We start from the raw sequence: 27,045 nt of genomic DNA, 5'->3' as shown, positions 1-27,045 counted from the left end.
TTGCCATGTGACGTCTTTTTTCATCCCTCTCTCTTTTTGGAGTTATGCTTATTGTGGGATGTCAGTGACTATGCTCATTATTATTATGGGATGTTGGGTGGGGGTGAGTGTTCCCATAGTAACGTTGGTTGCTAGGGGGGCACGGAGGAATGGGGTGGATTATTATGGTCTGTATGTTGCAAGGTAACTATGCAGAGTGGGGGAGGGGTGTGTGTGGGGGGTTATTATGGGATGTCTGCCCCCTGATCTCTTTGTGTGTGTGTGCGCGGGTGTTTAATGCGAGAGAGGGAGACGGCGACGTCGTGTGCATCGCCAGGCAACATAAGACAAATACTGCATTTTAATTATTGGAACTAACGTTAGCTAGCTATTGTAACCCAAAATAGAAAAACTGTTGAAAGAAAGGCAAACGTCTCCTTTCGTTGTTTCTGTTTTCAAACAGTGGAACCATTCAACTTGTGAGTAACGTTACTGTAGTTTGTTTAGAATTGTATTTGTGATATTGGACCATTCAATTATCAAATTAAAACAATTGAAATTCGTCATTTATTGATATGTTTTGGGACGAATGTGTGACTCGTTTCTGAACCTAGCCGGTGATTGAGCTGGAGTTAGCGGGCTAGCTAACCAAGTGTGGGACGGAAAACTAGTAGCACGACGATGGCATGTCTAATGGCTAACTAGCTAGCTATAATGTAGCGAGACTACGCATAGATTGAAAGGCTGGTAGTCTTGAGTAGCCTAGTGTTGGCTAAAACAATTGACATCAGAAGTTATTTCACCTACTTAAGAGGCAATTTATGTATTTATATTGTTCAATGCACGAAATCAGTTCTGAATATTCACTTCAATTTTCTTGTTTCTTTTTTATTTCCACCTTGCCGACCTGTCCTACCCGACTCCACGCTCCACCTGGACGGACTCAATACTGGGACAGGACTCTGGAGGCAACACGGAATTAAACTTTTTTTTAAAAAGTTAGCTAACTAAATTTTAAAGTTAGCTAGCATTATGTCTGGAAGCGAGGACGATAGGGATGATTTTGGAGCCCCAGAGGACCGGCCTCTAATGCAAGGTAGGACCACTTCAACAAATGTTTATGGCAACGAAATTAACTTATCAAAATGTTATATACTTTATGTAAATAATGCGAGTTAATCGTAAAACTGAGCCAAAGATGTAAAGAACTTGAAGGTGACGTGAATTTGAATATATGGATAACAAGCTAACATACAAGTAGGTTGTTAGTTGATACTGGTTAGTTAACTTGTCAGGTTGTGGTAAGCTAACGTTATTTAAGCAAGAAGAATCACAGTGTTTAAGGTTAGTTAGTCAACTAGTTATGGAAAAGTTAACTAGCTAAGTAGTTGCAGGAACAGTGGACACCAGCCTCTAAGCTGTGCTAGTTGAGTGACTGACTACTGTAGCCAGCCGGCTAATGCGTTAGCCTAGCTTGCGTGTGCTAACAATGCTAGTTTACGTTTTGTTTCGGTTTTTATTGCAAGCCGTAGCCTTTGAAATGTAAGTTTGCAAAACGGACAGATGTTTTCCCGTACGGAAGCAATTTACAGAACTTAAACTTTTGGCTACACAAATCATGCCGACCCACCGGCATATTCTTGCGGCCTAGCAAATGTTACCGGTATTTTTACGTGCCCGATGACAAGATGGAGCCAGCCAGTTAGCTTGAAAGATGGCAGATGACGACGGCGACTTTCTCCTCCTATCATCGGGTGCTTGGTAGCGCCGCTTTGCGTGGTAGAAACAAATGCAGCCAATTCACTCTGTCTGTACATTTTACGGAACGTGTCACTGCATTTGACTTATATAACGTAGATGGCTACATTAGCTGGCGAAGGACAATAAAACCGTTAGGCTAGCTGACTACTTTGTTTACTACACAACAGGTTCGGATAGGATGGCAATGGCAATGCATATCCCATTAGAATCCTCGATGGGGAAGTTAAGGCGATGGATTTTCCCGATTTTAGACATAGCAGGCGTCGCCAGGCCACCTTTTAGAAAGTCGTTAGTAAAAATTAAAAATAAACATTTTTTTTGCATTCAAACCTCTCACATGTGAAAATCATTGACCATATATAACCCGACTCTAATCCAAATAATAACTTGGAAGAGCCATCTTTTCCAATTTTGTTTTTGGGACATCCAATTCTACAATTGGGCTAACTGGACTCAACCATTACCCAGATAATGCTGATGTGGAATTCAGGTGGCATTTAATTAGACACCCAGCACCCCTCATTTTGACTTACAGACAGCTTATCACATGTCAGACCATGGCTACTTGGTGCTGATTTCAATGCCAACAGCCATTTGCTTACATCTACCATGAGCAATTATATAATAGGCCTTGGAACCCGATTCCATATGACTTTGCAGCTATCAAGGTTGCAAGGATATTCAATTGACCTTCTTTGTTACAGCTATTATTAAGCTGTTTCTCTGACCTCATTGCAGATGAGGAAGAGGAGATGTCAGAGAATGAGGCCCCGAAGGTGAAGAAGAAGAAGGCCAAAAAGAGCCGGGAGAACAAAAGCAGCAAGAGGCGGACCTCTCGCAGAGAGGTAGGCTACAGTGACATGACCACGTCTCTAATCATATCTGTACGTTCCTGGGACGCACCATGTTCCGTTTGTCTGCCAGTGGAGGGACCCGCCACCTGTTGGAAGCCAATGGGCTTACTCATAAGCACCCCCCCCCATGTGTCCTCTCCAGGATGTGCCAATGAGCTCCCCCGAGCCCATGGAGACCCCCGAGGTGGACAGGGACGAGGAGCGAGCGGCGCCCCGCTCTGACAGCGAGGGCAGCGACTACAACCCGGGGAAGAAGAAGAAGAAGAACAGGGGGAGCACCTCCAAGGAGAAGAAGAGGAGCAGCACCAGCACTGACAGAAACGGCGGAGGAAAGGACAAGAGGAAGGACCCTGAACCCGAGGAAGAGGAGGATGAGGACGACGACGACGATAGCTTGGTGAGTTTTTTTTTAGTTCGAGGGTGGAGAGAGTTGTGGAGCGGGGAGGTGCCATTAAAGTTGACCAAATAATATTTAATGGTGTTAATTGAATTGTCATTATGCAACTAAAACTCAGAGCTCCCGAGAAAGTGATTGAATAAGCTACTTGTAAACCTCTAGATGTAGATAAGTTATCAATACTTCCATGCTGAGTTGACTACCACTAGGGTGACTGGTAGTGGTAAGTGCACTTATGCAAGGACATACTGTCACCGTGGCAACACCAAACTACCTGCAATTGGCCCTTTGTCAAGGCAAGCTCTTGCTACATGGTATAACTGCATTCGGCTTAAAATAACCGATGGTCCCAAATGGTGGGAGGAAAGTGTTTTTGTCCAAAGCCGTGCGAGAGTTAACAAAGACCCAGTAGATATTGAACACAATGGCAACACTCAGAGGGCAAGAAATAGTCCCACCACAATAGACCAGTCAGTAAAGAAAAAACTGGAAAGAACCACATTTTAAGCAAATGTTCATGTTGAATTGTCTCATCTAGGAGCCTAAGACGTCGTCCCAGCTCCTGGATGACTGGGGAATGGAGGACATTGACCACGTCTTCAGCGACGAGGACTACCGCTCCCTCACCAACTACAAGGCCTTCAGTCAATATGTCAGGTAAATGAGATTGTCCATGTCAATGCTTGCTGCATGAATTATATTTTAAGCTTTTCCACCCCACCTTTTGCTCTCTCAAATATTTTTTCTCCTTTCTCCCCCTGATCCCGTCTACCGTTTCACTCTGTTTACGTATTTTTTGTTGTTGTTGTCCTCATTACTCACCATCCACCCCCATCTCTCCCTCAGACCGCTCATCGCGGCCAAGAACCCCAAGATTGCCGTGTCCAAGATGATGATGGTACTGGGTGCCAAGTGGCGTGAGTTCAGCACCAACAATCCCCTGAGAGGCTCCGCCGCCGCTACTGCAGCCCTGGCCGCCGCCAACGTGTCTGCCGCCGTGGAGAGCATGGTGGCGGAGGTCGCCCCCGCCCCGGTCGCTGAGCCCCAGCCACCGGTCGCCCCGCCTCTGAAAAAGGCCAAGACCAAAGAGGGCAAAGGTCCTAATGCTCGTAAGAAGTCCAGGCCCACCCCCAAGCCCGCAGAGAAGAAGAAAGTGGCTACAAAGAAGGTAGCTCCGCTTAAGATCAAACTAGGAGGCTTCAACAGCAAGAGGAAACGCTCCTCGGTAAGTGCTTGGAACATCGCGTCGCAATGCATATAGAATTGTGAGAATCGCAATACATATCGTATCAGGACATAAGTATTGTGAGGTCCCTGGCAGTTCCCGGCCCCACTGTTTCGTCACTTCTTTCTTGGCTCATATTGACTTCGTTGTTGATGACAAAAATGTTTTTGTCATTTGGCATAGAGGCCTTCAACCTAGACACATTTCTCCTTACAACGAAGTTCCTAACCATTCTCTATCTGGCTGTTCCTATCAGAGTGAAGAGGATGAGCCTGACGTGGAGAGTGACTTTGACGACGCCAGCATGAACAGCGTGTCCGTGTCGGACGGCTCCAACAGCCGCAGCAGCCGATCCAAGAAGCCCAAGAGCAAGCCCAAGAAGAAGAAGGGTCTGTACTCTGCAGGTGTGTGTGTGTGTGTCTCTTTCATGGCTCTGATACATATCTCAACCCCAAGAAGTTGTGTTGCATCCATGGCTGTGATGCAGTATGTCTCAAATCCAATTTAAAAGTGGTCTTGAGTTGCTAGACTCCACAGCTGTAGTTTGGATGTGTGTGCATGTCCAATTAGCTTTGACTCAGCCAGTACCACTCAGTCTTACTGAGCCACTAGAAGATTGTACGTTTTCAGCAGGGCAGCATGTTCTGCCTTTACAAAAAATAGTTTGTCACACACTGATGTATTCAGTAGACAAACTCTTCCGCCAGAGTATCGATACATATCGCCCAGGAGTTTGAAATGCTTCCTAGATTGCATATGAATGACTCCACCTACACAGTAAAAGGGAGCGATGAACAGCAATGTCCATTCCCTAATGTTTCATTCTACAGCACTTTTATAAAATGCATTCTGATTGATTCAAATGTGCGTTCCTCACAATATGTAACCGCTAAAGTGTTATAGCCTCACAGGTATTTCATTAGGGTGCTTGTCAAACAACAAAAATGTTGAACATGCATTCCTTTTTTGGGTGTGGGGGGTGGGTTATTCAGGGAATGTACCGTATCTAAGTTTGAATTGCTCTCACCCACTTCTGTCCTTTTGTTCCTTCCCTCCAGTCGAGGAGGACGGTGACGGTTATGAGACGGACCACCAGGACTACTGTGAGGTGTGCCAGCAGGGAGGGGAGATCATTCTGTGCGACACCTGTCCCCGGGCCTACCACATGGTGTGCCTGGACCCCGACATGGAGAACGCCCCAGAGGGCACCTGGAGCTGCCCACACTGCGTGAGTGACACCTTCCTTAGCCAATGAACGGCTCTGTGGAGTAAGTGACCGGACAATATGGTACTGGTCAGCCAACCAGAATGATCAATCGGAGTGACAACAAAATACAGAGGAATCTGGTCGAGGGTAATGAGGAGCTATTGATATTGACAACCATAAGTCAATGATCATAAACCGCTAGCTGGTAGTACTGTGGTATATGCTGGTACTGTTAGCTCTCAAATTGCTCAAGTGTGTAACCATCTTTGCTTCCCTACCGGTCAAACAGTTAACCCTTTCCAGTTGCTCAACGACAATCCACGTGAACCCCTTCCCTCTCCCATCCACAGGAGAAGGAGGGCAAACAGTGGGAGGCGCGGGAGGAGGGCTCAGAAGAAGAGGAGGAGGAGGTGGAGGCAGAGCCGGAGGAGGACGACCACCACATGGAGTTCTGCAGGGTGTGTAAGGATGGTGGCGAGCTGCTCTGCTGCGACTCCTGTCCCTCCTCCTATCACATCCACTGTCTCAACCCGCCCCTGCCTGAGATTCCCAACGGAGAGTGGATCTGCCCACGCTGCACTGTGAGTAAATCAATGGGATGGGACCACGGGGCACAGCCAGTTACACATGGTAAAGTGAATTCTGCGTCCCAAATTTAAACCTAGCTCCCTAACCCCTTGGGTAGTATATTGGGAAAACAAAACGACTAAATGGTTCAACACAATGAATGTAACATTACCTAACTTATCTGTAGACGAGGAGTTTTCACCATGACGTTATGATCCATTTATCCTGAAAAGCGAGCGGGTTTAAAGACATTTGACCTCTTCACTGACACTTTCCTCCCCTCCCCAGTGTCCACCCATGAAGGGCAAGGTGCAGAAGATTCTGACGTGGCGCTGGGGCGACCCCCCTCCGCCCACGCCCATCCCCCGCCCCCCAGACCTCCCGGCTGACCAGCCCGACCCCGCCCCTCTGGCCGGGCGCCCTGAAAGGGAGTTCTTCGCCAAGTGGAGCAACATGTCCTACTGGCACTGCTCCTGGGTGTCTGAGCTGCAGGTATGTACACACACACACAGGTACGCAGGCTTACGCTCGGCCACCACGTTGCAGGCAATCACACCCATACACACCTACCCTCATTTTGAGTTGTTAGTTTTGCTTTTCAGAGGCGCGGCGCACACACTCTCGCTTCTTTGTCACTGAAATGGATTAGAGAGGAGCGTTGTCGCACCAACGTTCAACAACCCACACACACACACACACACTTCTCCCTCTCACCCACCTTTTCCCTGCCTCTAGTTGGAGCTGCACTGTCAGGTGATGTTCAGGAACTACCAGAGGAAGAACGACATGGACGAGCCGCCTTCAGTAGACTTTGGCGAGGGCGACGAGGAAAAGAGCACGAAGAGGAAGGCCAAAGACCCGCTCTACGCCAAGATGGAGGAGAAGTACTACCGCTTTGGCATCAAGATCGCCTGGATGATGATCCACCGCATACTCAACCACAGGTCAGACGAGACTCCCGGACTGGCTGCTAAATGGCGTTCAAATGTGTTTTTAGTCTCATTGAGAGTTAACATTTCCAAAATAGCAGCAGATTTTGAGTAGCAAGGCCAGACACATAGTCTTACACTTTGTGAATGAGTGTCTAGTCAGGATTTTCCCTTCAATGGAAAGGAGAACTCCTGCACACTTGATGAAATCTGCATGTTTTTTTTTGTCAGGTAAAGGATTTCTCCTTGTGATGCAAATGTCTCATGGGTCAAAGCAATCATTTCAACCAATCAGTTGCAGATACGTTTGGTCATGTAGTATATGTGGACATCTGCTTGTCGAACATCCCATTTCCAAAATCATGGGCATTAATATGGAGTTGGTGCCCGCTTTGCTGCGATAACAGCCTCCACTCTTCTGGGAAGGCTTTCCACTAGATGTGGGGACTTGCTTCCATTCAGCCACAAGAGCATTAGTGAGGTCGGGCAGTGATGTTGCGCGATTAGGCCTGGCTCGCAGTCGGTGTTCCAGTTGGCACTATGCATTGGGGCAGGTAGTGTTCTCCTGGCGTCTGCCAAACTTGTGATTTATCACACCAGGCAATCTGTTTCCACTGTTTCCACACCACTCCGGCTGACGCTTGGCATTGCGCATGGTGATCAAAGGCTTGTGTGCGGCTGCTCGGCCATGGAAATGAAGCTCCCGACAAACAGTTCTAGTGCTGACGTTGCTTTCAGAGGCAGTTTGGAACTTGGTAGTGAGTGTTGCAACAGAGGACAGACAATTTTTACGCAATATGCGCTTAGTGCATGGAAGTCCCGTTCTGTGAGCTTGTGTGGACTACCACTTGTTACTCCTAGACGTTTCCTCTTCACAATAACAGCACTTACAGTTGACCAGGGCAGCTCTAGCAGGGCAGAAATGTGGAAAGGTGGCATCCTTTGACGGTGCCATGTTGAAAGTCACTGAGTTCTTCAGTAAGACCATTCTACTGCCAATGTTTGTCCATGGAGATTGAATGGCTGTGTGCCTGATTTGTATACTTCTGTCAGCAACGGGTGTGGCTGAAATAGCTGAATCCACTAATTTTGAATGTGTATGCATCCATCCATGAATGCATGCCTACTGGATTTAATTGGCAACATTGCTAACCAAGTTTTGTCTTTTTGTGAGTTGTAGTCAGGACAAGAAGAATAACGTACACTACCTCATCAAGTGGAAAGACCTGGCCTACGACCAAGCCACCTGGGAGGCTGAGGACATGGACATCCCAGAGTTTGACGTCTTCAGACAGCAGTACTGGAACCACAGGTAACTAATGCATTATTGCCACCTACTCTACATTGTATAGGTGGAATGGAGAAGGAGTTTCTTCTTCGTCTGTTTCCGAGGGTAACAATGTTCTTTCTCGTCTGTTTCAGGGAGCTGATGATGGGCGACGAGGGTAAACCAGGGAAGAAGATCAAGGTGAAAGGCAAGACGAAGAGGATGGACCGGCCTCCTGAGAATCCTGTCGTTGATGTAAGTGTTGACTGTTGTCATTTTTATTGGATTGGCGACACGGCTTGTCTTTTATCAGAGATATGGTTTCTCGTGATTTACCAGGTATTCCTGGTCGTCATAAATTGCTCCGTATCTTACGTTAAAATTGACTTTTAGCATCTCTTTTTCTGCGGCTTTATGTTACGTCAAACACATGATAAATCCCTTATGGTGCATATTTCCCGCTTAGTGGTGTGTCTTGACATCCACAGTAACTCACTGTTCTTCTCTATCTTCCCCCTCTTCAGCCCACCATCAAGTTTGAGCGGCAGCCTGATTACCTGGACAGTACGGGGGGCAACCTGCACCCCTACCAGCTGGAGGGTCTCAACTGGCTGCGTTTCTCCTGGGCACAGGGCACAGACACTATTCTGGCTGACGAGATGGGACTGGGCAAGACTGTGCAGACTGCCGTGTTCCTCTACTCACTCTACAAAGAGGTGTGTGTGTGTGTGGGAGAGAATAAGGGTGAAAGTGGATATGGGTCTGTCTGTTTACTAGGGTACCAGGGAGGATTTCCATTGCTGGATAACTTGTTACAGCTGTTGACAAGTCATTGATAAAAAATCTGCCACCCCCCCCCCCCCCCATGTCATTACATTAATATATACGGGGGAACCATGACTCAGTAAAATTCCTGAGGTGATTTACTCTCTATGTTTAACCCTTTTTCGTGGTTGCCGTCTTGACGGATTTGTCCAAAATCATGACATAAAAACATCACTTTTCTGTCCTTGCGTTAACGTATAACATACACTACATGGCCTAAAGTATATGGACGCCCTTTCAAATGAGTGAATTTGGCCATTTCAGCCACACCTCTCATAGACCAACGGGCAGCAAAATGGCCTTTACTGAAGAGCTCAGTGACTTTCAACATGGCACCGTCATAGGATGCCACCTTTCCAACAAGTCAGTTTGTCTAATTTCTTCCCTGTTAGAGCTGCCCCGGTCGACTGTAAACATCTAGTAGCAACATTTTGTTATTTTTTTAACCTTTTATTTAACTAGGCAAGTCATGTAAGAACAAAATCTTTTTTTACAATAACGGCCTTCCCCGGCCAAACCAGGACGACGCTGGACCAATTGTGCGCTGCCCTATGGGACTCCCAATCACGGCCGAATGTGATGATGTGATGCAACAATGGCTCAGCCGTGAAGTGATGGGCCACGCAAGCTCACAGAACGGGACAGCCGAGTGCTGGAGTGCGTAACAATCGTCTGTCCTCGATGGCAACACTCACTACTGAGTTCCCAACTGCCTTTGGAAGCAACGTCAGCACACAAACTGTTCCTCTGGAGCTTCGAAATTGGTTTCCATGGCTGAGCAGCCGCACACAAGCCTAAGATCACCATGCGCAATGCCAAGTGTTGGCTGGAATGGTGTAAAGTGCACCACTATTGGACTCTGGAGCAGTGGAAGCTCGTTCTCTGGAGTGAGGAATCATGCTTCACCATTTGGCAGTCATAAGGACAAATCTGGGTTTTGCGGATGCCAGGAGAACACTACCTGCCCCAATGTGTTGTGCCTACTGTAAAGTTTAGTAGAGGAGGAATAATGGTCTGGGGCTGTTTTTCATGATTTGGGTTGGGCGCCTTAGTTCCAGTTAAGAGAGATCTTAACGCTACAGCGTACAATGACATTCTAGACAATTCTGTGCTTCCAACTTTGTGGCAACAGTTTGGGGAAGGCCTTTCCTGTTTCAGCATGACAATGGCCTGCACAGACCAATGACATCAACCCCATCAAACACTTTTGGTGGCATCCTACCTCACTAATGCTCTTGTGGCTGAATGGAAGCAAGTCCCCGCAGCAATGTTCCAACATCTAGTGGAAAACCTTCCCAGAAGAGTGGAGGCTGTTTATAGCAGCAAAGTGGGGGACCACCCCCGTATTACTGCCCATGATTTTGGAATGAGATGTTTGACGAGTGGGTGTCCACATACTATTGGCCATTTAGTGGATATTGAACATTTAATCAGTATTTTAGGCCCACATGTACAGTTTTGTAAACTATTGAGGTGCTTAAATTACAATTGAATGCTTGAAGAAGTCCTTGAATTTGACTTGCCAATGTCTGTATGAGCCCTGCTTAAAGGATGTATAGTCCTAGGCCTATGTTGTTACCTAGGTGGAGTTATGGGCCAATTTGCATATTCCTCTGAGTACACACGTGGAACTGTATCCATTTTTAAAATGTGTGTTTCATACCATTTTGAAATGTTAATCCCAACATCACACATTGGCCCCAGTTTATTTATAGAAAGATGCATGTTTCTTCTGTTTTACTTGTTGATAAATGTCATTGTTTACTTTTTTTGCTGTTATTTTTTTTAATAAGGCCACATGGTAGCCATTATTTCAACAGGAACTGATCAGAAATGCCATCTAGGTAGCCATTTAGACCAATACCAACCAGCCCAGCCAGTTTGTATAATATGTCAGGTGAAATCTGAGACATATAGCTTGAGCTTTGTGTTAACACTCTTTGGTGGTGATCACGTGGAGACTACTGCCACCTATTGATCTGAGTGTAGAATGCAATGTCTTTGATGACACAATATTTTAACATTAGAATGATAGAAATGTTACATGAGAAATTATATTTTATTAAGTTAAATTAGCTGTGGTTCAGTTAGTAGAGCATGGCACTTGCAACACCAATGGTAGTGTGTTTGATTCCCATCTGGGGCCACCCATACAAATGGTCTTATTTTCATTAACTTTTTTGTTTCCCCCTTATAGGGTCACTCCAAGGGCCCGTTCCTGGTGAGCGCCCCCCTGTCTACCATCATTAACTGGGAAAGAGAGTTTGAGATGTGGGCCCCGGACATGTACGTGGTGACTTACGTAGGAGACAAGGACAGCAGAGCCGTCATCCGAGAGAACGAGTTCTCCTTTGAGAACAACGCCATCCGCGGAGGCAAGAGGGCTTCTAAGATGAAGGTGAGAATTACGGGGGAAATGTTTTTAAAAAGAACCGATGAATTAGAACTGTTATCGACAAAGGAGATATATTGACAATTTTATTTGAAATGTATCACTCCTTCAATGATATGCTGGTGTGTGTCACGTTTTTAACCGTTCCCCCTGTCGTGGCCTTGTAGAAAGACTCATCAGTGAAGTTCCATGTGCTGCTGACGTCCTATGAGTTGATCACCATCGACATGGCCATCCTAGGTTCCATAGATTGGGCCTGTCTGGTGGTCGATGAGGCCCACAGGCTCAAAAACAACCAGTCCAAGGTGAGAGATTAGGGTTGTGTTATGGAGGTAGTTTACCTTTTATGTGCAACATATTCCCTTATTCAGGAAAACTATCAATTTGGAAGTATAAGGGCAATGAGGAATCCCAAATTCTATTTCTCATTAGTTGGATACCCTCATTGTACAATGAAACAAACTCCAGCTAAACTGGTATGGCTGAAAGTACCATTGACAAATACAGAAGTGTTTCATTTTTAGATGAATAATACTCTTTCTCTCCCCTCCAGTTCTTCAGAGTGCTGAACAACTATCCTCTCCAGCACAAGCTGCTACTGACCGGTACACCTCTACAGAACAACCTGGAAGAGTTGTTCCACCTCCTCAACTTCCTCACGCCAGAGAGATTCAGGTGTGTGTGTGTGTGTGTGTGTGTGTGTGTGTTCTGTCCACATTACTTTCCCACTCAATCCCAATGACCACGTCACATCACCTGTATCACACCCCACTCATCTTAGACCAGCTATTTTATAGTTAAACCTTTACTGACTTCCCTGCAACTTCCCCTCTCTGTGTAGTAACCTGGAGGGGTTCCTGGAAGAGTTTGCTGACATCGCCAAAGAGGACCAGATCAAGAAGCTGCACGACATGCTGGGACCCCACATGCTCAGGAGACTGAAGGCTGACGTCTTCAAACACATGCCCTCCAAGACGGAGCTCATCGTCAGGGTGGAGCTCAGCCCCATGCAGAAGTGAGTGAAAGTGCATGGAGGGATAGGGTGTGGTGAAGGGGTACATTTGAATAGTGGTTGACCCAGTTGTATGTGCTGTCTAACTTGGCTAAAATGGTGATGGGATCAAATATATAATTAGAATGATTAGTAGTCTTCCATAGACTGTTACTTAAACGCAATCTTCCCTTGGGATACTCAACTCACGAGAACTGTACAATATAATTGGACTGTGGAAGGGGTATTAATTGTGGATTTAAAAAAATAAACAATATCTATTTTTAGGAAGTACTACAAATTCATCCTCACTCGTAACTTTGAGGCCCTGAACACGCGCAGTGGTGGAAATCAAGTATCCCTGCTCAATGTGGTGATGGACCTCAAGAAGTGCTGCAATCACCCCTACCTCTTCCCTGTGGCTGCCATGGTATGACCCACTTATTAATACATTTGAATGGGAATGGACCATGGTATCGTGATGGCTAAGTGGGGTAGTGGTGCATTCATTTTGTATATACAATCCTAGATACTATTTGCATCAAAAGCATTTTCATAATATGCATTATAACTTTTGTAGTATTTTCCTGTAAGGCTCTATATAGCTGAAGCTCTGACTCTTGATTGGTTCCCCACCCCAAACAGGAAGCCCCAAAGATGCCCAATGGGATGTACGACGGTAGCGCCCTCACTAAGTCTGCCGGGAAACTGACGCTAATGCAGAAGATGATGAGGAAGCTGAAAGACGGCGGGCACAGAGTACTCATCTTCTCTCAGGTTAGTGAACCAACACACACGCACATTATCAATATTTTATTTGAGTCCACGAATCACATTACGTTAAGAAGGATCCAAACATTTCAAAGGTCTTGGATACGAAAAGCACACACCTCACACGGGCCCATTCACTCCCTCTGTCGTAGATGACCAAGATGCTTGACCTGCTGGAGGACTTCCTGGAGAACGAGGGCTACAAGTACGAGCGTATCGACGGCAGCATCACCGGGGGCATGAGACAGGAGGCCATCGACAGATTCAATGGTGAGGCTCACCCCACACTAACTTCCTCATTCAGTCTCGAACTAGATCACTATGTATACTGCAATTTCAGTGACTATTATATAGTTGTAGTCTTCAGATTTAAATTAGGTGTATATATCCTATCATTGTTTTAATATCAAGAGGGATTTATATACAGTACCAGTCAAAATGTGGACACGCCTACTCATTTAAGGGTTTTTCTTTAGTTTGACTATTTTCTACATTGTAGAATAATAGTGAAGACATCAAAATTATGAAATAGCACATTTGGAATCTTGTAGTTAACCAAAAAACTGTTAAACAAATATGTTATTTTAGATTCTTCAAAGTAGCCACCCTTTATCCTTGAGGACAGCTTTGCACACTCAACCAGCTTCAGGAGCTAGTCACCTGGAATGCTTTTTCAACACTCTTCAAGGAGTTCCCACATGCTGAGCACTTCTTGGCTGTTTTTCCTTCACTCTGCAGTCCAACTCATCCCAAATCACCTCAATTGGGTTGAGGTCATGGGATTGTGGAGGTCAGATCATCTGATGTAGCACTCCATCACTCTGCTTGATCAAATAGCTCTTACACAGCCTGGAGGTGTGTTGGGTCAATGTTCTGTTGAAAAACAAATGATTGTCCCACTAAAAGCAAACCAAGTGGGATGGCGTATTGCTGCAGAAAGCTGTGGTAGCCATGCTGGTTAAGTGTGTCTTGGAATTCTAAATAAATCATTGACAGTGTCACCAGAAATGTACCCTCACACATCACACCTCCTCCGTGCTTCACGGTGGGAACCACATGCGGAGATCATCCGTTCACCTACTCTGTGTCTCACAAAGACAAGGCTGTTGGAACCAAAAATCTAACATTTGGAGTCATCAGACCAAAGGACAGATTTCCACTGGTCTAATATCCATTTCTCATGTTTCTTGGCCCAAGCAAGTCTCTTATTATTATTGGTGTCCTTTAGTGGTGGTTACTTTGCAGCAATTTGACCGTGAAGGCTTGATTCACAGTCTCTTCTGAACAGTTGATGTTGAGATGTGTCTGTTACTTGAACTCTGTGAAGCATTTATTTGGGCTGCAATTTCTGAGGCTGGTAACTAATGAACTTATCCTCTGCAGCAGAGGTAACTCTGGTTCTTCCTTTCCTGTGGCGGTCCTCATGAGAGCCAGTTTCATCATAGCGCTTGATGGTTTTTGCAACTGCACTTGAAGAAACTTGAAAAGTTCTTGAATGTTCCGGATAGACTGACCTTCATGTCTTAAAGTAATGATGGACTGTCGTTTCTCTTTGCTTATTTGAGGTGTTCTTGCCATAATATAGACTTGGTATTTTACCAAATAGGGCTATCTTCTGTATACCCTACCTTGTCACAACACACCTGATTGGCTCAAACGCATTAAGAAGGAAGGAAATTCCACAAATTAATTTAAGAATACAAACCTGTTAATTGAAATGCATTCCAGGTGACTGCGTCATGAAGCCGGTTGAGAGAATGCCAAGAGTGTGCAAAGCTGTCATCAAGGCAAATATAAAATATATTTTGATTTGTTTAACACTTTTTTTTGTTGTTGTTTTGTTTACTACATGATTCCATATGTGTTATTTTGTCGTTTTGATGTCTTCACTATTATTCTACAATGTAAAAAATAAAGAAAAACCCTTGAATGAGTAGGTGTGTCCAAACTTTTGACTGATACTGTTTATTTGAAGTGTTAAATGTCATTTAATTTGATAAAAATACAAATGATGTTGAAACATTTTGAATGGCCTAGTCTGCAGAACTATTAGGCTACTCCTATTCTTACAGTAAGATATTTTACATTCATCAGCCTTACGGTTTCTGAAGATCCTGATTTAGTTCTTTATTTCAATTGTGTGGGAATAGACAACCTAGATGGCGGAATGATATCAATGTACGATTATCTAAAGCGCTGTTTTGTTCTTGTGGGGTTTTCGTTGAAATCAGGCTTGTTTTAGTACGCAGGTGCATACAATCTCAAGTTAGTTTGGTCTTCAGAATACTAGCGATTTAATAAAACAGGGCTCCAAAGAAGTTCTGAGTCTTTGTTGCAATAATTTTTGGGGGGAATTGGTTATCCTCCCTGATTGTCTAGCTTTGGTTAGTTCTCAAACGTGATATTAATACAACATATATGGGTCCGTTTTGTCTTTTTAAAAATGTTTATTTACACCGTTTGTATCAGGTTTTAGTAGTTTTTAGAGATGGAATTCTCAGTAGGTGGAAACGGCGCCACTAGACGCCCCCCACAACCCGTTATTGTTGAGGAGCGGCATACTTTATTTTGCAGCACATGTTGTGTTCTTCTGTCGCGCGTGCAATGATGTCCGAATAGGAAAAACAGTGTTGGTTGTTTACTACTTTGTTGTAATATTGCAGACTTACTGTTTCACCATTAAGGAGTCCAGCTCTAAGTTTTAACACAGGTTTTTCCATCCCGAAAATAATAATTCTTATACTTTTTTTTTTTGTTGTTGCTTGTTTTGGATTTTGGCGGGCCAGAAAAAAACAGTAATCCCTGTAAAGTGAATGATTATAAAGAGAAAGCAAGTGATTTGATGTAAATATAGATAGTTATTGATGTAGAAAGTGATTGATATATACGTATAGTGATTTGGTCTGAGTGGTTGATCTGTTTTGTTCCTTAGCTCCGGGAGCGCTGCAGTTTGCCTTCCTGCTGTCGACGAGAGCTGGAGGTCTGGGTATCAACCTGGCCACCGCCGACACCGTCATCATCTACGACTCCGACTGGAACCCCCACAACGACATCCAGGTAACACACTTGGAACCATCACACACCGGCCCAATCTCAAATCAAGCCCAATGATCTTCGAGAATTTGATGAGTAGAAGTACTATGGTGGACCTTCCACCTAGCTTGTCAGAGGGCAAGGTGGAGCTATTACCATATTGCTTACACCCGTCGAATCCAAGTGCTTATGGATCAGTTTATGATTGAGCCATCACCATCTCCTTGTTCTCTATTATATCAACTTTAATTAAGGTGGTTGCAAGGATGAAAGGGTCATACTGTTTGTCTCTGTGTTCCTCATCTCAGGCGTTCAGCAGAGCTCACCGTATTGGACAGAACAAGAAGGTGATGATCTACCGCTTCGTCACAAAGGCCTCTGTGGAGGAGAGGATCACTCAGGTAAAGAGGCTGTCCCCTCTCCTGCAACATCACAATGACCTCTTCACGATGCAACACAGCCGCCTGAATCATAGAATTGCTAACTTGTTGTTGGATCCGATGAATGTCATGTGTGTGGAAGCGAGCCTCGTCTGTCATCAGCGCGACTCATTACATTTCCTTGGCTCATACGGGCAGGAAGAAAGTCGACGCAGACATTGAAACGTCCCACGTTCCCTCCCTCTCCAGGTAGCCAAGAAGAAGATGATGTTGACCCACCTGGTGGTGCGTCCTGGTCTGGGCTCCAAGACGGGCTCCATGTCCAAACAGGAGCTGGACGACATCCTCAAGTTCGGCACGGAGGAGCTGTTCAAGGACGAGCTCGGAAAGGGGGACAAAGAAGGTATTAAAATAAAATAACCGGCTCCTGCTGTTGTAAACATGGATGGAGTGGATAGTTGTTCATCTGTCAAATCACTTCTCAGTTGTCTTGAAAGGGAGCAATGAAACGTTGTCTTATTGTATATTTTTTATTTTATTTTTTTACCTGCCCACAGCAGGTTACTGGAAGCGTGTTGCAGGTGAACAGAAAACAAGCAAATGCCAGCAGATACGAACAGTCAAATAAGATGATAGTTTGTTGGTTATTACTTATTCGTGCTTATTAGGTGAAATGATCAACATTTTGGGTAAACCAATGTGACGATGTCTAGAACAGATTTAGTTCAACGTAAGGTACTGACAATGTTTATAACACGTTCATCATAACGTTCTGATAATGTTTGGACCATGTTCTGAAAATGTTTAATGTCCCTCAGGTGAGAACAAGGAGGAGGACAGCCAGGTGATCCACTACGATGACATGGCGGTGGACAGGCTGCTGGACAGGAACCAGGAGTCCGAAACCCCGGAGGAAACGGAGATCGGGAGCATGAACGAGTACCTCGGCTCCTTCAAGGTGGCCCAGTACGTGGTCAAGGACGAGGAGGAGGCGGTAAGTTGTGTTATGGGGGCGGGGGGGTCGGTCAAAAAACGTCATTTAGCGGGCACTTTGACCCGGAGTGACGTTTTACATTTTTAGAAGGTTGACTCCCAAGTGGCCTTGCTGTAGCACAGACGGTGTGAGTGTGTGTGTGTGTAACTGACGTGTCTCATTTGACACCTGCACACTTGATCAATGACTCTCATTTTCCCTCCCTTCTTTCTCCTTTCCCTCCCTTCTTTCTCCTTTCCCTCCCCTCTTTCTCCTTTCCCTCCCCTCTCTCTCTCTCCTTTCCCTCCCCTCTCTCTCTCTCCTTTCCCTCCCCTCTCTCTCTCTCCTTTCCCTCCCTTCTTTCTCCTTTCCCTCCCCTCTTTCTCCTTTCCCTCCCCTCTCTCTCTCTCCTTTCCCTCCCCTCTCTCTCTCCTTTCCCTCCCCTCTCTCTCTCTCCTTTCCCTCCTCTCTCTCTCTCCTTTCTCTCTCTTTCTCTCTCCTCTCTCTCTCTCCTTTCCCTCCCCTTTCTCTCTCTCCCTCTCTCCCTTTCCCTCCCCCTCTCTCTCTTTCCCTCCTTTTCTCCTTTCCCTCCCCTCTCTCTCTCTCCTTTCCCCCCCCTCTCTCTCTCCTTTCCCTCCCCTCTCTCTCTCTCCTTTCCCTCCCCTCTCTCTTTCTCCTTTCCCTCCCCTCCCTCTTTCTTCCCTCCCCCCCTTTCTCCTTTCCCTCCCCTCTCTTTCTCCTTTCCCTCCCCTCTCTCTTCTCCTTTCCCTCCCCCCCTCTCTCTCTCCTTTCCCTCCCCCCACTCTCTCTCCTTTCCCTACCCTCTTTCTCCTTTCCCTCCCTCTCTCTCTCTCTCTCTCCTTTCCCTCCCCCCTCTCTCTCTCCTTTCCCTCCCCCCTCTCTTTCTCCTTTCCCTCCCCTCTCTCTCTCCTTTCCCTCCCCTCTCTCTCTCTTGCCCCCTCCCCTCAGGAGGAGGAAGTGCAGAGGGAGATCATCAAGCAGGAGGAGAGTGTCGACCCAGACTACTGGGAGAAGCTGCTCAGGCACCACTATGAGCAGCAGCAGGAGGACCTGGCCCGCAACCTGGGCAAGGGCAAGCGCATCCGCAAGCAGGTCAACTACAACGACGGCTCCCAGGAGGACCGAGGTAGTAGACGGGGTAACAACAACAAGCGCCATTACTTACTTACGTGTGTGTGTGAGAGAAAGAGTGGTGGGTGTGAGTTTCACTGGTGAAGTCTTAGTAACTGAGTGGTGTCAGGTGTTTGTGTTGGTTTGATTTCTCCTCCTCCTGCATGAGGTACGTCTCTCCAGTTGTGGTGGCAGTTAGAATTTGCCTCATCTCTTCAGAAAGCCTCTGTGTCAGTTCTCAGAAAGCCTGGTAAATCTTCCGACACATGCTCGTGATCTTTTATTCCCAGCAACAATCCAAGCTATTCAGAATGACATTTAACGTGAGTGGGGTATCTGTTCCAAGTCCTAGTTAGTTTTCTGTCGGAATGGCAGCTTTCCTTGTTGACTTTTGACGCCTGAATACAATGCATTGCAATGGGCGTGACCTGCACTACCCACAATGCACTGCACGGCCACCATGATCTCAGGCCCCTCACCGAGAGGATGAAAATGGCCCTCTTTAATCCTAGAACCCTATGAGATTTGAAGAATGAGTTGGCGTGTGTGACTGAATTGTGGTTGTTTGTGTTTTGTACCCCTTCCCTGTCCCACATGTGGTTTGAGTCAGCTACTCACACTCGGGGCACTGCTTGTGGGCAAGTTGACACATCACCCCCATATCTGTGATGTTGGTTTCCCTCTAGCGCTCTGTGCTTGGTCTGGTTGTCAACCTTTTACTCAAAGTCCACTTCCTTGTAGAATCTTCTCTCCCCCCCCCCCCCTTAAATGTTAATCTTTTAATAAGTTCAAAGAAGTTTCTGGACTGTGTACTGAAATTGCGCCCCGTGTCTTCTGTCTCCAAGCAGATTGGCAGGATGACCAATCGGACAACAACTCGGACTACTCTGTGGCCTCCGAGGAGGGTGACGAGGACTTTGATGAGCGGGCAGAAGGTAAGCGAAAGTGTGTGTGGACAGATGGCGTCTCTGTCGGTGGTGTTTACAAGAGTGGGTGTGTGTGTTTTGTGAAACTTAAGAGAATAACTTTTCGTGTTTTCCTTTTTCTGGAGGTGCAGCCAACTCTCGCAGACCCAACAGGAAAGGCATGCGGGGCGACCGGGACAAGCCACTGCCTCCCCTGCTGGCCAGAGTGGGAGGCAACATTGAGGTCAGCTCTCAATGTCCATCGATCACTGCACTCTGAACCACTGCTCTGCGTGATCCTGAAATGTGTTTGCAATTTAGCTTATCTTCAGATGGGCCGACCCACCACTTGTCTCTTGGCATTCAATTGGCTTGTATAGAAATAGAGGTCAGGGGTCAATATGTGGACTACCTGTTAACTCCACGCTAACCCTGCCTCTCTGGTGTTCAGGTGTTGGGCTTCAACGTTCGCCAGAGGAAGGCCTTCCTGAATGCTGTGATGCGTTATGGGATGCCTCCTCAGGACGCCTTCACCACCCAGTGGCTGGTCAGAGACCTGCGCGGGAAATCTGAGAAAGAGTTCAAGTGAGTAACTAACTATAGTAACTATAGTGTAAATCCACAATAGTAATGCCTTGATATTGGTTGAATTTGTCCTCTATATTTTGTTTTTACATCGGATCCTCTCTCTCTCGCAGGGCGTACGTCTCCCTCTTCATGAGGCACCTGTGCGAGCCCGGCGCCGACGGAGCCGAGACCTTCGCCGACGGCGTCCCCCGCGAAGGGTTGTCGCGGCAACACGTACTCACCCGCATCGGTGTGATGTCGCTGATCCGCAAGAAGGTAGAGCCCCACTCCTGGTTTGGGATAGTTGGGAGGAATTGAACTCCGCCGCCGTAAGCTGAAGTGAGAGTGTAGCGTGTCCCTGACCGTGTTTCCCACCAGGTCCAGGAGTTCGAGCACGTCAACGGCCAGTGGTCCATGCCCTGGATGATGGAGCTGGAGGAGAGTAAAAAGGCTGCGGCCGCTGCAGCTGGAGCCCGCCCCGACTCCCCAGGGAAGACCCCCTCCACGGGCACGCCAGCAGACACGCAGCCCAACACGCCCGCCACAGGTACAGCCCGCTACGTACGCCCTCTTCTACAACCCTCTCCCCGGTCCTTGCTCTTCCTGCGTTTCCTACGGCTAATCCGTCTTTCCCTACTGTAGTGACCTATGGTCTGTAACCCAAAATCTCTGCAAGTGCGTCCCGCGTCTTTGCAGAGTATAGGCCCTCTCCTGCGATGATGCTTTTAACCCCTGTTCCCCTCTGTGTGCTCGCCCTCCCCAGCCCCCAAAACTCCCTCCACTGGCACACCCGCAGACACGCAACCCAACACGCCTGCCCCAGGTAAACCAACTCTGTCCCCTCCCTCCCCCTGTCTTCCTCCAAACCCTCTCACTGTTCCAGGACTCTAGATATGCAGGGTCAAACCACTGACTCAAGCGCTGCTGCTGCTATGCTGGTTTTAGTGAAACCTCCCTGGAAAAAGTGGTGCTTGCTTGGGTGTGTAAAACGTGTAACTGTCAATCAGTGCTTGGAGATGTGGGAGGTGGATTAAGAGCTGATGTCCTGTCGGTTTAGCAGACGATCCTTCGAAGATGGAGGACGCCGTGAAGGATGGCGAGAAAGATGGCGAGGTGGAGAAGGAGGAGTCCAGAAAGACGGAAGACCCAGAGGTAAAGAATGATACACTTGATCCACATTGGTCAATAGACTAGAATAAGCCAATGGTTGGCTTTGGTCAGCCAATCTATCATACTTGTACATGGGGTATTGATACCACAGTAAATATCATTGTTGTGAAGTTTGAGATGGAGCTCCTTGTCCAGCATGGTTAGTTTTTAGTAAGTTTTAAAATGTCTGTGCTGTTCTCTGTGCTTTCTGGTTCGACGAAATGTTCCTCTCTTTCAGGTAAATGCGATCCCCGATAACGAGGAGAAGACTCCTTCCCCTGAACCGAAAGAGAAAGATGAAGGAGAGCCCATGGAAACAGACAAGCCTACCAACGGAGAGGCGGAAAAGGAGAAGGACGGCGAGACCGCAGAGGAGACTGCTCCGGGAGGAGAGGAGACCAAGTCTCCAGCAGCAGAGGCCAAGATGGACGTGTCCGAGGTCAAATCGGAAGACTCCGAGGCCAAAGGTGATGGCGTAATAGAATATGGTTCAGCTCAATTTTTCCACAGTGCCATTTCTATTGGACGCTCGTTTTGGTGTTTGCTAATGTCCCTCCCTCCCCCTTTTCTCTCCATCCCTCTGGATTTGCAGCAGAAGAGAAAGAGAAGACTGAGAAGATGGATACCACTCCTGCCTCAGAGGAAAAGAAAGGTAGCTCCTCTCGCCATCATTCTCATTTTGCACTCGTCAATCCACAAACTGCAGTAAGGACATACTGTTCCGTGCCTTGTGTCGGTCCACGTTTCTGCTTCACTCCGTTCTCTCACTCGCCCCACATTTTCAACCTCGTTCTGTCTGCAGAGCAAAAGGAGGAGAAGGATAGCGCGAAGGCGGAGGAGCTGGCCAAGCTGCAGAACGGGGATAGTGTGAAGGAGGGAGCGGCGGCCGGAGTCAGTGAGGAGAAGAAGAAAGCCAAGACGAGATTCATGTTCAACATCGCCGACGGGGGATTCACAGGTAAGAGAACTGGAGTGTTACCACTGGAAAGCATACCACAAACACACACGCATGCATAGATCTCCGCACGTTCTCAACTGATTTTTGGTTGGTTTCATACATGGTTAAGCACTACTCTTGGACTAAATAGCATTGTCAATGGTCTCAATTGTTACTTCAGGGAATCACTCTTTTTCTCCCCCTCCTACAGAGCTGCACTCCTTGTGGCAGAACGAGGAGAGGGCCGCCACCGTCACCAAGAAGACCAACGAGATCTGGCACCGTCGCCATGACTACTGGCTTCTGGCTGGCATCATACAGTATCCTTTTACACCACTGTTGACAAACTATGCTGCCCACCGTGGCTCTTTGCAAACAAACATCAGTGGTTTACGGTCACATTTTTCTCTTCAAAATGTAACCAGTGCAACGCTCATTGGAAAATTGCCTCCACGGTGGAGTGCCTGTAAGCAGGAAAAAGTACAGTTTCAACAGATCTAATAACTATGGCCAGCTTCAAGTATTGGTTAACGGTCACATACATGGTCACATACATTAGGCCAATATTGGGTCATACCGCAAACAGTGGGGCCAGTCTGTTTTTGTTTTTTCCCCCCTTGACTCTGGCGCCCCCTAGACACGGCTACGCGCGTTGGCAGGACATCCAGAACGACGTGAAGTTTGCCATCCTCAACGAGCCCTTCAAGGCTGAAATGAACCGAGGCAACTTCCTGGAGATAAAAAACAAGTTTCTGGCCAGGAGGTTCAAGGTATAAAGGCCTTTATTAACCCTATATTAGCCATGGAGCTAAGCTACCTCTTCTTATACACCACCCCCCTCCCAGGCCTGTTTGTCAGCAGTTCACATTTTCACTCGTATCGCGTAAAGTTTTGTTGTGCTCCATGTAGACGCTGCTCATTTTGTATTGCTCTATTCTCATCCACCCCTCTGCTTCCCCATCTCCTCGTCCCTCCTCCCCCTAGCTGCTGGAGCAGGCCCTGGTGATCGAGGAGCAGCTGCGCCGGGCGGCCTACCTCAACATGTCAGAGGACCCTTCCCACCCCTCCATGGCCCTCAACACGCGCTTCAGCGAGGTGGAGTGTCTGGCCGAGTCCCACCAACACCTCAGCAAGGAGTCCATGTCGGGGAACAAGCCCGCCAATGCCGTCCTGCACAAAGGTAAGCTAGCCAGCTGGAACTCGCCTAGTACGCCCGGTTCGAGTTCATTAGGTCACGCTGTCGAAAAAATGTTTGGCAACGGAAAATTCAAATGGATCCTATGGTACCTCCCCGTTTTTAACTTTGTCTGACCGTTTTGTGCCTACTGAACGTGACCCTGTGCAAAGGAATAGGAAGGATAGTGTTTTTGCTGACAAACAGACCGTAATACATTTATCAACCTAACATAAAGTACCTTGAGGCTTAGTTGAAGATTTGTAAAGATAATAATAATAGATGTATTTTATACAGCGCTTTTCATTCCAAGTAAGAAAGGAAGTAACTTAACAGGAGGGAAGCATAATGGTAGAGCCAGGCAGGGAGGTAGAGATATCATTCATCGGGCACCTCGTCGTCTTCCATAGTCACAGTTCCTCCTCCGTAGATAGGCTGGATCGTCCACTACTGAGATGTGGCACCCACCTGGATGACGCTTTGGCGACTGTAAAAGCACCAGTAAGACCACCACACCTCAGCAGTGGTCCAGAAAAGCCCCCTACAGAGCGAGCTTCTGCATCTCCGCACACCGCTGTCCACTTGCCTCTAAGAACTGGGGCAGGAGGCAAAAAGCCAATGCTGTTGATCGGGTGTTGCTGAGTCATTCAAATCATACTACAAGCTAGCTAGCTAGTTAGCCAAGCCAAATATAAACTGACTTACCATAATCAGTCCTGCATTTCTGAGGGTCACCACCAGATATTACAGTTCATCTATAAACCTCTACAGTCCTGATCGGCACAGCATAAGATGATGCGTCCAAGCTTGAAACCACGGCCCTTTATGTGTGTATATATACAGTACCAGTCAAAAGTTTGGACACACCTACTCATTCAAGGGTCTTTCTGAATTTTTCCATTTAGAATAATAGTGAAGACATCAAACTACAAAATGGCACACATGGAATCATGTTGTAACCAAAAATGTGTTAAACAAATCTAAATACATTTAGATTCTTCAAAGTAGCCACCCTTTGCCTTGATGACCGCTTTGCACACTCTTGGCATTCTCTCAACCAACTTCACCTGGAATGTTTTTCCAATAGTCTTGAAGGAGTTCCCACATGCTGAGCACTTCTTGGCTGCTTTTCCAACACTGAACCCCCCTCCCCTCATTCTACACACAATACCATCTAATCACACAGCAACAGCATTTTTGCAAATGTATAAAAAGCTTAAAAATGTCACATTTACATAAGTATTCAGACCCTTTACTCAGTACTTTGTTGAAATACCTTTGGCAGACTCGAGTCTTCTTGGGTATGATGCTACAAGCTTGGCACATCTGTTTTTGGGGAGTTTCTCACTTCTCTGCAGATCCTCTCTCAAGCTTTGTCAGGTTGGATGGAGAGCTTCGCTGCACAGCTATTTTCAGGTCTCTCCAGTGATCAAGTCCGGGCTCTGGCTGGGCTACTCAAGGACATTTAGAGACTTGTCCCGAAGCCACTCCTGCATTGTCTTGGCTGTGTGCTTAGTGTCACCCCAGTCTGAGGTCCTGAGCGCTCTGGAGAAGCTTTTCATCAAGGATTTCTCTGTACTTTGCTCTGTTCATTTTTCCCTCTATCCTGACTAGTCTCCCAGTCCCTGCCGCTGCAAAATATCCCCACAGCATGATGCTGTCACCACTATGCTTCACCGTAGGGATGGTGCCAGGTTTCTTCCAGATGTGACCCTTGGCATTCAGGCCAAAGAGTTCAATCTTGGTTTCATCAGACCAGAGAATCTGGTTTCTCACTGGGAGTCTTTAGGTGCCTTTTGTCAAACTCCAAGCGGACTGTCATGTGCCTTTTACTGTGGAGTCGCATCCGTCTGGCCACTCTACCATAAAGGCCTGATTGGTGGATTGCTGCACAGATGGTTGTCCTTCTGGAAGATTCTCCCATTTCCACAGAGGAACTCAGAGTGACTGTTGGGTTCTTTGTCACCTCCCTGACCAAGGCCCTTCTCTCCCGATTGCTCAGTTTGACCTGGCAGCCAGCTCTAGGAAGAGTCTTGGTTGTTCCAAACTTCTTACATTTAAGAATGATGGCGGACACTGTTCTTGGGGACCTTCAATTCTCCATACATTTTTTTTTTTGGTACCCTTCCCCAGATCTGTGCCTCGACACAATCCTGTCGCAAATCTCTACGGACAATTCCTTCGGCCTCATGGCTTGGTTTTTTATCTGACATGCACTGTCAACTGTGGGACCTTAAATGGATAGGTGTTGCCTTTCCAAATCATGTCCAGTCAATTGAATTTACCACAGGTGGACTCCAAGTTGTAGAAGCGTCAAGGATGATCAATGGAAACAGGATGCCCCTGAGCTCAATTTCGAAGCTCATAGCAATGGGTCTGAATAATTATGTAAATAAGGTATTTCTGCTTTTATTTTTATTTTTTCATTTAAATAGATTTGCAGCTATTTCTAAACCTGTCTTTTGCTTTGTCATTATGGGATATTGTGTATAGATTGATGAGGAACATTAATCACTTTTAGAACAAGGCTGTAATGTAAGAGCATTTGGAGAATACTTTCTGAATACACTGTATATAGGCATATGTATGTTGGCAAGCACTTCCAGGTTCTCATTCACTCTTTCCCCTCTCAGTGCTGAAACAGCTGGAGGAGCTGCTCAGTGACATGAAAGCAGACGTGACCCGTCTCCCGGCAACCATCGCCCGGATACCCCCGGTCGCAGTGAGACTCCAGATGTCCGAGAGGAACATCCTCAGTCGCCTGGCCAGCAGAGGCCCCGAACCACAGCCTCAACAACCGCAGGTAAGCGCCCACCCCAATGAGGGATGTGGGAATGTTTTGTGCACAAGTCTTGTCACGTTTTATAATGTTCTTGTTGCGTTCTTTCTCTTACAGCTGTCGCAACAGTAGCCTGGCTTAGCCCCCTTGAACCTCACCACCTCTACATTCCTGATCGGCACAGCAGACGATGATGCGCCCAAGCTTGAAACCACGGCCCTTTATATAATATGGACTTGCAGCGTTCCTACAGGCTGACTCCTGGACACTGTGGAAATAATAGCTATTTTAATTTTTCCTTTTGTTTTGACTTTATTAATATTATTGATATAATGTTATTATGATGGTTTTTTTGGGACCTAAATAAAAATGTAATAAAGGTTTTTGTTTGTTTTTTTATCGTGTGATTTTGTGTGTGTGTGTGGGGGGGGGAATGATTCAATGGTGTATAAGCAGGTCTAGTGAAAATATACAGAACAGGGTGAGTAAAATGGTCAGAGTGGGGTATTCTCTCATTTATGTCTGGAAGTAGCTGGCCAAAGTTAGCTTGGGTGCTTGACTGCCGTGAGGTGAAGAATGCTCCGATCATCCCTGCTCCTCGGCCAGAGCGTCCAGCGTGTGCTCTAAAAGCTATGATTTTATGAAGGCTTACAAAGGCCCAGAGTGCACTCTGGCACTTCAGAGTGAATATATGAATGCTCATTAAGTATATTTTGGTTTCAAAACTAAGTCTTACACACATGCTTAGTACTGTTAAAAAGGTAAACACTGGGATTCAGATAAAGGTGTCGGAAACAATGTGACTTCTACAGAGCCTAAGATGCAGCAGACCAACAAACAAAGTACATTTAC

The 27,045-nt window shown here is 46.6% G+C and overlaps 1 protein-coding gene across 16 annotated transcripts; it reads left to right on the top strand.

Moving 5' to 3' along the window:
- The first annotated feature begins 242 nt into the window (after nucleotides 1–242).
- Nucleotides 243–26,576, top strand: LOC118399281 (chromodomain-helicase-DNA-binding protein 4-like). 16 transcript variants are annotated; one of them, XM_052472008.1, is made up of 42 exons: nucleotides 243–458; nucleotides 938–1,075; nucleotides 2,479–2,585; nucleotides 2,737–2,991; nucleotides 3,530–3,648; nucleotides 3,838–4,216; nucleotides 4,473–4,605; nucleotides 5,275–5,444; nucleotides 5,774–6,004; nucleotides 6,279–6,482; nucleotides 6,726–6,934; nucleotides 8,100–8,231; nucleotides 8,342–8,441; nucleotides 8,711–8,902; nucleotides 11,209–11,409; nucleotides 11,571–11,708; nucleotides 11,957–12,078; nucleotides 12,245–12,418; nucleotides 12,683–12,824; nucleotides 13,040–13,171; nucleotides 13,318–13,435; nucleotides 16,098–16,222; nucleotides 16,507–16,599; nucleotides 16,828–16,981; nucleotides 17,136–17,159; nucleotides 17,397–17,572; nucleotides 18,521–18,710; nucleotides 19,528–19,618; nucleotides 19,732–19,831; nucleotides 20,039–20,172; nucleotides 20,286–20,430; nucleotides 20,533–20,701; nucleotides 20,918–20,977; nucleotides 21,212–21,306; nucleotides 21,542–21,770; nucleotides 21,896–21,955; nucleotides 22,106–22,261; nucleotides 22,452–22,560; nucleotides 22,878–23,010; nucleotides 23,225–23,420; nucleotides 26,048–26,217; nucleotides 26,311–26,576. In XM_052472008.1, exons 2-42 carry the CDS (start codon nucleotides 1,012–1,014, stop codon nucleotides 26,323–26,325), a joined length of 5,946 nt encoding a protein of 1,981 aa, XP_052327968.1. In that variant the 5' UTR covers nucleotides 243–458; nucleotides 938–1,011; the 3' UTR covers nucleotides 26,326–26,576. The 16 variants fall into 16 exon arrangements, with proteins under 16 accessions (XP_052327968.1, XP_035651135.1, XP_035651134.1 ...); XM_035795242.2 differs by having other exon boundaries at nucleotides 4,473–4,620; nucleotides 18,521–18,698; nucleotides 19,528–19,617; nucleotides 19,740–19,831; XM_035795241.2 differs by having other exon boundaries at nucleotides 4,473–4,620; nucleotides 18,521–18,698; nucleotides 19,528–19,617; nucleotides 19,734–19,831.
- Nucleotides 26,577–27,045: the final 469 nt, after the last annotated feature.

Source organism: Oncorhynchus keta, chromosome 20, assembly GCF_023373465.1.
Source record: "Oncorhynchus keta strain PuntledgeMale-10-30-2019 chromosome 20, Oket_V2, whole genome shotgun sequence".
Lineage (NCBI taxonomy): Eukaryota > Metazoa > Chordata > Actinopteri > Salmoniformes > Salmonidae > Oncorhynchus > Oncorhynchus keta.
The sequence above is the reverse complement of the archived record's forward strand: the minus strand, read 5'-3'. Positions and strand labels throughout refer to the sequence as shown.